Source organism: Numida meleagris, chromosome 5 (assembly GCF_002078875.1).
Source record: "Numida meleagris isolate 19003 breed g44 Domestic line chromosome 5, NumMel1.0, whole genome shotgun sequence".
NCBI classification, from domain to species: domain Eukaryota; kingdom Metazoa; phylum Chordata; class Aves; order Galliformes; family Numididae; genus Numida; species Numida meleagris.
Genome location: NC_034413.1, coordinates 18,830,509 through 18,843,116, shown reverse-complemented (window position 1 = coordinate 18,843,116; position 12,608 = coordinate 18,830,509). Strand labels below are relative to the sequence as shown.

Here is a 12,608-nt window from a genome sequence, read left to right as displayed (position 1 = left end):
CAGACACTGGAATGCTGTTTTTCCCAGACTAGGAACATTCTGTTGGTCCTCACTGGTCCCCCAGTTTTGAGGAGCTGCAAGTCACAAACATTTCTTGTCTTTTCTAGGCTCTAATCTCTGTGACTCCTGATGAGGAGACATACGATGAAGAGGATGCTGCCTTCTGCTTGGAGATGCTTCTAAGGATTGTACTAGAAAATAGGTATGACCTTGAAATACGTTTATATTCGCTGTATATGCCCCTGCTTTACTGCAGCTGCTGACTTGGTCTAGGGAATGCGTTCCTTATGTGCTAGGTTTGCCAGCTGAAGCAGCATGTGGCTATAATTTCAGGGCTTAGCAATTCTGTTCTAGCATATGCAAACATAGGGACTATTCATCCATGAATTATTGCTTTGATATCATGAGATCTGGAGAATATAAACTAAACACTGGAGGGAGAATTCACCCACCTAGTTGATTTGCGAGTAATTAAGTAAACAAGAAACTTGACAGTTTTGTTATTTCTATGCGTCTGTTCTTGTATCTCTCTGCTGGAGTTTTTCTTTGAAGTTATGAAATACCAGGTTGTGAGGTTGTATGGAGTATTGGGGGAGCGGGGGGGGAAGTAGCTGCATCCTGCTTGTCTCATCCCCTTTCATCCTACCCTTTCCCTCCTCCTTGTTGTGGCTAGGGACCGTGTGACCTGTGTCTGGCAAACTGTCCGAGACCACCTCTATCATCTCTGTGTCAATGCGATGGAGTTCTGCTTCTTAGTGGAGAGGGCAGTGGTGGGCCTGCTGAGGCTGGCGATTCGGCTCCTTCGTCGGGAAGAAATCAGTGCACAGGTAAGGGATTTTTTGGAAGTCAGTTGCTGGGGTTTTTTGTCTATTCCTGGCAGCAAAGGAAAACAATTACTGTTGGATGGACCCACATTTAGCCTGTGTGTGCTGCAGGTAACAACAAGCAGCAGTAGTAAGTAGCCCTAAGTAAGGGAGAAGACTTTGCTGGAGAAGGGAGCGTGTATAATAGGATCTGTTATTCTTGCTGTCTCATTCTGTGGCTAGGTTCTCCTCTCATTACGTATCCTGCTCATGATGAAGCCAAATGTGTTGTCCAGAGTTAGCCATGAGGTTGCCTATGGCCTCCATGAACTGCTGAAGACCAACGCTGCCAACATTCATTCTGGGGATGACTGGTACACGCTCTTCACCCTCCTGGAGTGTATTGGGTCTGGGGTAAAGCCACCTGCAGCCCTGCAGGTTACAACAAGGGCAGATAACGACACAGGTAAGATAGGCCAGCTTTTGCTAGGAAATCTGATGCCTGCCTGCCAGATAAGCAGCTGCTTCCTAAAGCTTTTCAATTAGCAGAGGGGACTGCAAGAAAACAAAGCTGATATTAAACTACATTATCAAGATTAAAGACCAGCACCTGCTGTTCGCTCCTACCCCATGGTCTGTCCCTGGCTCTACTCTGCCATCTCTTCATACTCTGAGCAGCAGTCCAGGTGCTCATCCCTGGGGGAGCACTGGGGAGGAAAACTGATACCAGTTGCAGCAGCTGTAGAAGGTCTTTGCTCTGCCCCAAGGAGTATATTCTGGTGGTTGTGGTCTGGTGCTATGGGTAATATAGCCTTAATCTCTCATCTGGGCGTGTAATGTAGACCCAGATGTTTCCTTTTTTAGGGGACTGACTCCTTTATGTCCCCTTTCGAAGGATTTTGTAAAGGGAGTAGTTGTTTAAACTTGTATTTCCAAATCAATTTGTGTTCAGAGTGCCTGAGCAATTCCTGTAAGACTAACCTACTGTTTCCCACTTCTCTTGACTGTGTTAGGAGACAGTCTTTCCAGCAAACTGTTCTTGTTCTGCTTTGGCCAGCTGGCAGTGTATTTGAGACTGACAGCTTCAGACTCCTCCGGGGGGGGGGGGGGGGGGGGAGGCGGGGGGAAGACCTTCCTAGGAGTTTGTTCTCCTCTCTGCTTTTCTGGAACGTCTTTGCTAGGTCCTGATGCTTTGTGCTAAACAGCCTGTGGCCTTTGCCTTCTGGAGCTAATACTAGACTGTTTTCTCCTAGCCCTTTTTTTTCTGCTCCTGTCTTTGCTACTTGAACAAACTACTTGATTATGGCATCCTGAAGATCAAAATGTTATTTCTCTTTACCTCCTTCTGAAAATGTTTGGTACACTATGTTCACAGCAACTCTAGATGCTGATGGGTTTCTAGATAAGTTGAATGATGGGGGGGGGGGGGGGGGGGTGGAACAATTTTTGTTCAAAATAACATTATCTCAGTGCCTTAAATTTGGCCCTTTCAGGCGTTTCCGTGCTTGGGACGCATGAAATACAAGGTTATCTTGAAGTTGCAGGAAGGTAGATTGGATAGATATGGAACATGGTGAAGTAAACTGCTGTGTATGAGAAACACTTTACTACCAGTATTAGTGTGGAGCTGCCTGAGGGACCTCAAAGGCCACATGTGTCCTACCATTCTGTGTTGCACTTTAGGAGTTGCCTTGGCTGAACCTAGCACCTCCAGTAGTTCTAAAACATGTGGCACATATGATTCTTCCCCTGGGATCTGCCCTTTTAAATCTATGGTCAGTTGACAAGTGACTTAGCAGAGGATGGAGAGTCCCTTCCCTCTGAAGGGGAAAGACAAATGTACGTACCAGGAATAAATGCCAAGGTCTGCGTTTTCTGCTATCTCCTGTGCATACTGCAGTTACAGTTGTTCTTCCTTTCCCAGGAGGAAAGGCCTGGTTCAGATTCTTCCAGGGCCCACTGGTGGTTCTTAGCTAATGCTGATCTGGATTGCTTCTCCCTTATTCATAGCTACTCTTCCAAGTTCACTCTCTAAAACCCATGCCTTTTGTCTTGAAGGTGCTCAGTCAGACAGTGAGGTCTCCTCCTCCTATCATCCAAGTGACATGAGCCTAGACCGTGGCTACACATCTGATTCAGAGGTGTACACAGACCATGGGAAGCCAGGCAAGATGCATCGCTCAGTGACAGATGTGGATATGATGAACAGTGGCTGGCTAGTGGTGAGTAACCAAGGGGTTTCTGGTGCCTGAAGAAGATTAATCCTAGTTTTTGGAAGAGGATGTGGTAGGGAGATTAAGAATAAGACTGTAGAAGAGATAGCTGAGGTGAGCTGACAGTGTAAAGGGAGGATGTGGAGAAGAATCAGATGAAGAGCAGAAAGGTAGGACGTAAATGTGGAAGAAAGGGAAATTGTTTCAGAAGAAAGGTCCTTTCAGCATGTGCATGAGGTGCTGTCCATTACACTGTTCTCTTCTGCTACCCTGTTGCTGTGCCCTGCAGGTGGGGAAAGATGACATCGACACCTCTAAACCCAGCGCTGGGCTCAACAGGCTGGGGCCATCTCCTCTTGTCAACCAGTACAGCCTGACTGTGGGGCTGGATTTGGGCCCACATGACACAAAGTCTCTCATGAAGTGTGTAGAGTCCTTGTCCTTCATTGTGCGAGATGCTGCCCACGTGACACCTGAGAACTTCGAGCTCTGTGTCAAAACCATCCGCATTTTTGTCGAGGCGAGCTTGAATGGAGGTAAGATGGCCTTTGATTTGACAGCTGGGATCAGGCTTGAGAGAGCCCAGCAGCATGAAGGGATATGTGAAGTACTGCTGGGGAATGAGTCCCCAGCACTCAGAGAATCTTCAGCTGTAAGAAAAGTCCCTGTCACTGGGACACATGCAGGCCTCTCCTAATGTGAAGGTAGCAGTATCAGCAAACGTTGACTTCCTGTTGTTGCAGAAGGCTGTTCCTGAAAGGCAGTGGGTACCTCTTAAAATGAGTAGAACTCTCCATTGGGGATGTCAAAAAAGTGGCTGCTGCATGTGTTGAAAGGCTGAAAACACTTTGTGATGGAGTGTGCATATTGTATGTTGCTGCCTTTACCTTCTTAGGCTCTAAGTCCCAGGAGAAAAGGGGGAAGAGCCACAGACATGATAGTAAATCCAGTCGGTTAAAAAAAAAGCCAAAGGAGAGCTCCACACGGCGATCACGAGTCTTGAGCCAGCACCAGACCCACACACACAGTGATGAGGATGAGGACGAGAGCATCCCTGCGAGCTACCACACTGTGTCTTTACAGGTTAGTCAGGACGTAAGTATAGCAAGGATTTCCTCCTCTCCTTTCCCACACTCGGGACCTGGCTAGGGAGTCACTGGGACTCTTCGTGGGACAAGGGGAGGTTGTATCATGGGCTACAGTGTGTGGTTCTACAGTGAGAGAGAAAAGCCAGAAGAGTAGTTGTCTGGAAGTCAGTCACTGCAGAAGATACAATGAATGTGGATCAAGAGAGTTTGGAGGTATAAGGTTCATGTGGGATTAGTGGTGAGTCTGACAGGGTGTGTAAGTTTATGGAGAGAGGAGAACCCGGTGGGCAGGGACACTGGGTTTTCAAGTGCAGAGGACTGGGATGCAGGAGTTATTTCTCTCTATCTTGGCTTTCAAAGGTGTGAAGACAGGCTTGCCAACTTTGTACTAGTCTGTTGGGCCACAGTTCAGTAGTAAAGTTGTTAGGATGCTGTTATGTGCCATTGAAGAGCTTTTCTGAGAGAGCTTTTGCATGTTTCATGCTGCTTTAAAAAACTAAGTTGCAAGGAGACAGTTCTCCCTGGGTAGCATAGCTGAATCACTGTTTTTCTCCTTAAGCCAGGCAAGGCCATGTGCTGTGTATTGCAAATGTTCTGTGCAGGCCAAGGCTCCATTCTTTCTTCTGGCAACTTTGGAATGGCGCTCCCTCGAAGAGGGAATTGATATTGCTACTGCCCCACAATAATCTTGTGGAGGATGCCCAGCAGTTCAATGCTTAGAGATTGCACAGATAACAGGGCCTGACTCTATCTCCATAGCTAAGTATGGATGTTCATGTAGGAGGGAAATTTGAGCAGCTGGGATCCTCTTAGCATTGGTTTGGGGAGGAGCAGAGACAAGTTTTGATTCAAGAATTTTGATACTTAATGTGGTGCTTGACTTGCAGCTCCTGGACCTCATGCATACCTTGCACACACGAGCAGCTTCCATCTACAGCTCCTGGGCAGAGGAGCAACGCCATCTAGAGACTTCAGGGAGGAAAATCGAAGCAGATTCCCGAACACTGTGGTCCAACTGCTGGTGTCCTTTGCTACAGGGTAAAGTCATCCCCTTGTGATGAAAAGTGAGCAGAGAGACTTTCAATACAACATCAGCCCTCAGGAAAGTGGAGGAGCCAAGGGCTAACTGCAGAAAGCAGGCAGAGGTGGTTTTTAGGGTCTGCTGTAACTGGGAAAACAAAATTGGGTCAGATCCAGAAAGGTATCTTTAGCATGACTTAGCTACCAGCTTACTTCTGGATGTGACAGTAGATTCCCAGTTTGTGACCTAGAGCAAGTATGTATGATGCTTTTTATATTGTTCCTCCCACTCCGCGTGTATGGTCTTCATTAGCCTTCTCACCCTAGGCTAGGTGAGTGGGAATGTGAAACTTCCTCTGTGGGCTCTGCACTGGATCCCTCTCTTGCAGGTATTGCCTGGCTGTGCTGTGATGCCCGACGCCAGGTACGGATGCAGGCACTCACCTACTTGCAGCGGGCCCTCCTCGTACATGACCTGCAGGCCCTAGATGCCCTAGAGTGGGAGTCATGCTTCAATAAGGTAACCTCCTGGTTGGGTTGTGCATGCAGGTAGGACAGCAGTCATGAAAAGCAAAGCAAAGTAGGATTGTTGGAGTACTGTTTTGTTGAATAGTCTGCTCACCATAATACACAAGTATTTCCCTACTTTGCTCCTGTGAAATATTCCTCTCTGCTTAGGCTTCTCACAGAGCCTCTTGGAAATCAATGCACATATTCCATTTCTCACTGCCTCCTTCATGCTCTTTGTCTAGAAATTAGTTCCAAAAGCCAGCTTCTTCCCTTAAGGTGGTTAGATGAAAAATGACTGGATAAAATTTTCACAAAGAAACATCAATGTGTCTGATCCAACAGGTGCTGTTCCCTCTGCTAACCAAGCTCCTCGAGAACATCAGCCCAGCTGATGTTGGTGGAATGGAAGAGACTAGGATGAGAGCCTCAACACTTCTCTCCAAGGTGAGTGTGCTTCCACTGTCCGAAGGCTCAGCAGAGAACATGTGCATCAAGAGGACAACACTGTTTGCTTCTCAGCATCTCTGATTTGGAGAGGTGTCAGTTTCCTAGTGTGACTGTCTTCAGTGCTGAGCCTTTCCACCACCTTCTGCTGTTGGGATGTGCCTTCTTTCCAGAGCTGTCTCCGTGATCTTGGATTCAGAAGAGCTGTCAGGAAGGTGTTTATGAGTGGAGAGAAGTATATCATTCAACATTAATTGAAGATGGTTTATTCTAGTGGTGAAGTGATGCTTGTCACAAGCCTGGGTCTAAAGGACTGGAAGAGTTGCTGATTAAAACTGGAGTGGTCTCAGGCAAGAGAGACAAGATTCACTCTTCTATGTAAGCAGCTTAGAAGAATGGATTCTTCTGGCATCCTGAGGCCTTATAGCCTGCCACAAGGAAGGGTCATTCCAGATTTGCAAGATTGGCTTGGCAAGCCATGAACATCAGCCTTGATACTACTTGCTGACAATGGTTGTGCTCTTTTCTAGGTATTCCTGCAGCATCTTTCCCCGCTGCTCTCACTGACCACTTTTGCTGCTTTGTGGCTGACAATCCTTGACTTCATGGACAAATACATGCATGCTGGCTCCAGTGACTTACTGGTAAGGTGCTGAAAGTGCTGCAGTGCTTTAAACAATCATCCATGAATTTTAACCTTTCATGCTTTGTTTATTTGTTGTTGTTTTTTTTAATTTAACCCTTGCCAAACCCATTTGTATCATGGTGTCTCCCTTTAGCTTCTGTTTCCAATGCGACCTATCAGCTTTTTTAAGCCTTTGTTCATTGCTGTGTATCCCATCTCTCTGTGCTGAGGAGTGTCTCTGATTACAGCTGGAGGCCATCCCAGAGTCTCTGAAGAATATGCTGCTTGTAATGGACACAGCTGGGATATTCCACAGTGCAGACTCACGCACAGGATACTCCGATCTTTGGGAGATTACGTGGGAGCGGATTGACTGCTTCTTACCTAGGCTGCGAGATGAGCTTTTCAAACAAACAGTCATCCAAGGTACAAGGGAATGAGAAACGTTAAAAAACAGGTCTTGAGCCTAGTGCTTGCACCTTGCTGTACCCAGCTGCTATAGTGCCTGGATGTTACTGATGATAGGTTTAGGAGGCTGTGAGAGTTTGGCATCAGGAGGGCAAACTGAGGGTGGGCAAAAAGAGAGCAAAGTGGTGTAGTGACTCACTGCTTGTTTGTTTTCCTAGATCCTGTCCCCAGCATACCAATGGAGCAGCATCCTCAGAAATCAATAGCATCTGCCCTGCCCCCTTCTCCTGTGGGGGATATGAGACCAGCCATCCACCCAGCTCCATCAGAGAAGCCCTCTGAACTGAGTGCTAGTGGTAAGTCCCATTTTCTTCCTTCTGGAAGCATCTTCCCAGAATGTGGAAAGCATAGATCTGCTTTTCCTTGTTTTGACCAGCTGTTCTGTGTTGTGGAACCCATTGTGCTTCCATGTGGTTTGGTTACGGCCTTCTTGCTGAGATTATTGGGGATAGAGGCTAAGACAGAATACTATGATTGAAACCTGCTCCTCAAGGCCCCTTACAAAGGCATATGGAAGGAGAAAGTCTGGGGAAAAAAAAGGCCGAAAAGGTCCCTGAAGCTGATCCTTAGCCTAGATTAACTTAGCCCTGGACAAAGTCAACTTCAGCCCTATGTAAGGATGTATTTTTGTCTCTTCTTTATTCCAGAGTCTGAGAGAGCTTCTGCACCTGCATCCCCCACCGTCAGCACCTCTGCCTCTCCTTCTTTCACAGCATCAGCTCCAACAAAGACAAGCCCCGTTACAGACATACCTCCTACAACAGCACAGCCACCACTTATCCTGCAGCCTCTTGCCTCTCCCCTGCAGGTTGGGGTGCCGCCTATGACTCTGCCAATCATCCTCAACCCAGCTCTAATAGAAGCCACCTCTCCCGTTCCCCTCTTAGCTACTCCACGACCCACTGACCCCATGACAACCTCTGAAGTCAATTAGCTTGAAGGTATCTGAGAACTGTCTGCTGAGGAGGCTCCGGGCAGAGGATGCTGGCCAAATATTCTCTGATAGTGAGCATGTTTGTTTTAGAAGATGATGCTAACCTGCACAGAAAGGCAGCTGCAGCAATCCCCCAGAGCACATCACATTTGTTCCTTTCTTGTGGCAACTGCCTAGAAATTCCTGACTGCTGCCTTCTTGGTATCCAGTTCCACTGACCAGTCTCCTTCCTGCCTTCTCGATCTCAGGGACCAGGCAACACCCACACCCAGCAGCCTGGGACCAAGCTGCCACTGTGTCATCTGGTGAAAAGGGAAAACTCCTTGATTTAACACCAGAGAGAGGCAACAGTACAGGACTGCCTCTCAGATTGTTCAGTTCAGTCCCTGGACAATTCCCCAGCTGTTCCCTAGCTTTCCTGCCATGCTTCTTGTTGCACTGCTTTATTTGGGCTGTGGGCATGCCTGCACTCAGCAGGTTGAAAACTTTGCCTAGAGGATTGCTCACAGTGTAGTTTCCAGCTTGCTATGCAGGGCTTCTTGTATGCTGTAGCTACATGCTTTCCTTCTGCAACATGGATTGCAATAATTCCCTGACCAGTTAGGGAGCAGAGGAGCCTGGTAGGCACAATGCTGCCTTCCTCCTCTCCTCCTGTGTAAAGGCTGTCTGGTTGGACAGAGCAAATTTAGGAGGCTCTGCCTAGTTAAGCGGATAAGAAGGAAATGCAGAGCCCTGTAATGTCAGAGCAGAGCACCATGGCCATCTCTCCAACAGCACTAGGGGAGCTACTCCCCTTGGGTTGCACAGCGGTGCTGCATTGTCCACCACTTACTATGTTGGCCTAGGGTTGTTCCCTCTTCTTCAGCTAGACAGGATGCTGGGAGCAGTGGCACCTGCTGGCAGATGCCCAGCAAGTCTGCTGTGCTGAGGAGCAGCTCTCTTTTGGAAGCTTCTGCAGAGATGGCACCCTTATGCATCTTCTGGTTGTTGGGAGCCCACATCCTTCTCCACCTGGAGTCTCCTGCAGCTGATAGTCATCATTCCTGTGCTTCTGTCTTGCAGCAAGGATGTCCTGCTCTTCCATCCCCTCATGTCTAGAGCAGATCTGGCTGCCTGGCAAGCACTGCGTCTCAGTTCTTCCTCCTCTCTAAATTAGTTGACTAAATTCTCAGTAATACCAATCTCAGAAATCTCACTGGTGAGTGGGAGGGACATGGGCGTCAACTTCAACCCAGTGTATGCTGTACTGAGAGGAACCCAAGGTTGGGGTGGGAGTACAGCCAGTGTACATACAGGGTAAATGGCTTACAAATCCAATGGACTTTTTACAGTGTAATAAATACATCCTGTAAATGAGTGCTCTAGTGTTGCAAACCTTTTCTGTTGTAATTTTGTGGCCCAGAACTTTGGGAAGGGTGGAGTTGAATTATCAAGGTGCTGCATCTTTCCACCAACCCTCTGGCTCAGCACTCTCTAACAAAGTGAGGGGGAGCGTGGATGGACTTGCTCTAACAGCTGGTTGGCTCCTCTGGAGGCTGCAGTGGAGACTGGCCATGCAGAGGCTAGGTAGAAAAGGTTCTGTCATGGTTAAAGGGGAACTGTGTAAGATTGATGTTACGCTGGTGCCACACAGCCAGGACTGAAGCAGAAGGCAAGGGCTGAAGAGCAGGCGCCCTGCAGCATCTCAGCACGCAGACCTCAGTGACAACGTGGCTGCCTGCCTTTCTGTCTGCTGAGGAAGAACTCCTCATTTGCGCTGACAGGACTCTGGGTCAGCAGAAGATCCTGGAGTCGTCCAGGGCTAATTCTTGCATGGATGTGGGCAACCACAGATGCTTCCCTCATGGTGCTTTCAGCTTTGTGTTGTAGCAAGATCCACACAGTGCCTTTAGAGCTCTGCGAGGCATCAGTGCCTTCTGTTTTTAGAGGATTCCAGAAGATTCTTACAGGCTCGATAACAAGTTTTAAGAACTTAGAGTTTGTTTAAATTTCATGGACAAAGGTCTAAATGTTGTGTAATGGAAGTGTGACGTGCAAACTAGGAAAGTTCCCTTCGTAAATCCTGGTTCTTTTTCCCCCTTACACCATTTCTCAGGTATTTTCATCCATTTAACCTTCTTTTCTTCACCCTCCACTGCTTCCAAAGCCATGGTCCTTCCTGCCTTCAGATATTTTCCTTCATGTATTTGAATTCTTGCACTGCCTAATCGTGGTGCTTCTATAACCTCTCTGTCCTGTACTTCCAAGCCTTGACTTCTATTTACAGCTCTGTTTTTCTAAGCTGCTTGCTGAAACCTTTAGATGATTAACTCTTTGTAAACCATTACTAAATTCTAAAGTGCCTTTGTGTGAGCACTGCTGCCCTCTGATCCCTGGACAGTTGGACAGCCCTTGGACTTCTTGGTGTGCTTGTCACTTTGTGGCAAAGCCCAGCGTTTCCTGCTGCCTGGAGATAGTTGTTTTGAGGATGCTGTGTTTCAAACTGTTTGCAAACCCGCTTTGTACTTGGATCACTACTGCGTCTTAATTCAGACAATTGTGGCACAAAGCAAAAGCTAGCAGAGGGAAACTGCAGGAAATGGGACTGGAATGTAAAGAATGTAGGATAGAGAGACAAAATTATGCTTTAGCCAGTCTTCGCTAAACTGCAAATAGGAATGGATCGAAAAATAGATTTCTTTCAGTGTTGTTTGGATTTTGCAACAAGGAGGTTTTGTGTGTTGCAGGAAAAAAAAAAAAAAAACACAGGAATTGCTTGTTTTAGTGTGAGCTTAAAGGAGAAGAGGAACGAGCTGGCAGGTAGTGTGTGCTTGAGACCGTTCTATTGACCGAGCCGCTTGAACCCTTTGTGACCGAAGCCCCAGAACAGTGTGCAGCCGGCGGCTGCTGGGGAGGAGGGGGAGGTCCTGGCGCTGGCCCTGGGGTTTGTCCCAGAGTGCACTTCTTCAAACTTGGACTTCTTTCTCATTTTTACGGGTCTGACTCACTGTTGTTCCAGAGGATGCTGGACAGACATCACAGCAGTTGGGGTTTGCTTGCCTCTTGCCGTTCCAATGTACATACACCAAAAACTTCCGCAGCTGAAATGGAGCAGGCATAAATGTCAGCTATCAGCATATGTCAATAGGGCAGCTTACTGTGGAGCTTTATAATAGGAAAAAGCCCTATTTAAAAGATAAGCTCTGTCTGCAAAACATAAATTTGGCACTGAAACTTTAAGTGCAGACTCTGAAGCACTTCAGCTTTTAATCAGATGTACTATGGAAATAACAGTAATTGTCAAGCACTAAGCGTACTCAGCAGCCCTGGTGTGCAGGTAAGAGGTCAGGGAGGTGCGCCTTGCTCCTGGAGCTGCCAGCTGCTGAGCTCCTTTGGAAAATCTGCTTCCTGAAACTGGAGTCCCCCCTGCTCTATACCACCTGTGCATGCAGAGCAGCCAGCTTGGCTTTGCGCTGCCTGTCCCATTGTCCGGGAACAATCCCAGCCTCGGGGAGCTGCTGGAGGCCACAGCAGCTGCAGCGCTGCCCAGTGCTCCCACAGTGGGTGGTATTGTTCTGCCACTGCCGGGATGCAGAGTGTTGGGGCAGGCAGCAAGGCAAGGGCAGAGGGCGGGGGTGCGCGGCCTAGAAATGGGGTGGTGGAGTATTGCATCCCACAGTGAAAGGTGGGAGAAATGCTGTGCTCAGGATCGTGGAGTGACCCTGGACCTTTGAGGAGCTCAGTATGGATAGTGGTTCAAATTTTTGGGAAGATCTTCAGGAGTGCCAGGTCCCCGTGTGCAATGCAGGGCCCTGTGTTGCATAACCTCTGCCGGAGCGAGGTGGGGGCATAGGCAAGGCAGGGCACAGCCAGCTTCCCTCCGCTCCTCAGCTGGAGCGTGGTACTGCTGGTCCCTGCCAGGGCCTGCACCCACTGGCAATGGGGAAGGCTGGGGGCCTGCAGCCACACGCCCGGGGCAGCAGGAGGGTGTGCTGGGGTGGGGTGCAGGCAGGAAATGTGGCTGCTGCTCCCATGGCACAACCTGGCTGCGCAGCCGGGGCCCGCTCTGCTTCATCTTCTGTTTGCAAGTCCACCAGTTAAGAAAACCAGAAACTTCGCTTGCGGTGGGGCTGGGGGGCGGCAGCTGACCCTCAAACCTGAGGGTAGGAAGTGTCAGGGCAGGAGACCGCGGCGTGCGTTACACAGCTGTCACGTCTGCTGGCAGGAGGACGAGATCAGCAGCCGAGCTGCCGTGAGCCCTGCTCCCACATATGCCAGTGCACAGGAAAGAGGAGGGAAGTGAGCGAGGTCTTCCCGGCCCGGCTGCTCCGCGGTGCCGAAGCTCTCCGCGCGGGAAGCGCAGGGGTTGGGCTCTCCCCGCCTTGCCCTAGAGCTGCGCTTGCCGTAGGCGGGTTGGTATCTGGGGTACAGAGAGCATCGCTCCGGCGGGGACGGCTCTGCGCGCGCCCGCTCCGTGCCCGCCGCCCCTCTCCGTGCCCCGCCGCTCCGCGGGCCGGCGGCGCT

The 12,608-nt window shown here is 49.0% G+C and overlaps 1 protein-coding gene across 2 annotated transcripts in view; it reads left to right on the top strand.

The window, feature by feature from the left end:
- GBF1 (golgi brefeldin A resistant guanine nucleotide exchange factor 1) overlaps positions 1-9,462 on the top strand; it is a 99,323-nt gene extending 89,861 nt beyond the window's left edge. The window contains exons 28-40 of one of the 2 annotated variants that reach the window (XM_021398997.1): positions 108-202; positions 674-827; positions 1,047-1,269; positions 2,862-3,025; positions 3,306-3,552; positions 3,912-4,099; positions 4,992-5,142; positions 5,514-5,644; positions 5,977-6,078; positions 6,609-6,722; positions 6,952-7,129; positions 7,330-7,467; positions 7,819-9,462. In XM_021398997.1, coding sequence (XP_021254672.1) covers positions 108-202; positions 674-827; positions 1,047-1,269; positions 2,862-3,025; positions 3,306-3,552; positions 3,912-4,099; positions 4,992-5,142; positions 5,514-5,644; positions 5,977-6,078; positions 6,609-6,722; positions 6,952-7,129; positions 7,330-7,467; positions 7,819-8,105 — 2,172 coding nt within the window. In that variant the 3' untranslated portion in view covers positions 8,106-9,462. Of the gene's footprint in view, positions 1-107; positions 203-673; positions 828-1,046; positions 1,270-2,861; positions 3,026-3,305; positions 3,553-3,911; positions 4,112-4,991; positions 5,143-5,513; positions 5,645-5,976; positions 6,079-6,608; positions 6,723-6,951; positions 7,130-7,329; positions 7,468-7,818 lie in introns of both variants that reach the window. The other variant, XM_021398996.1, reaches the window with a different exon arrangement.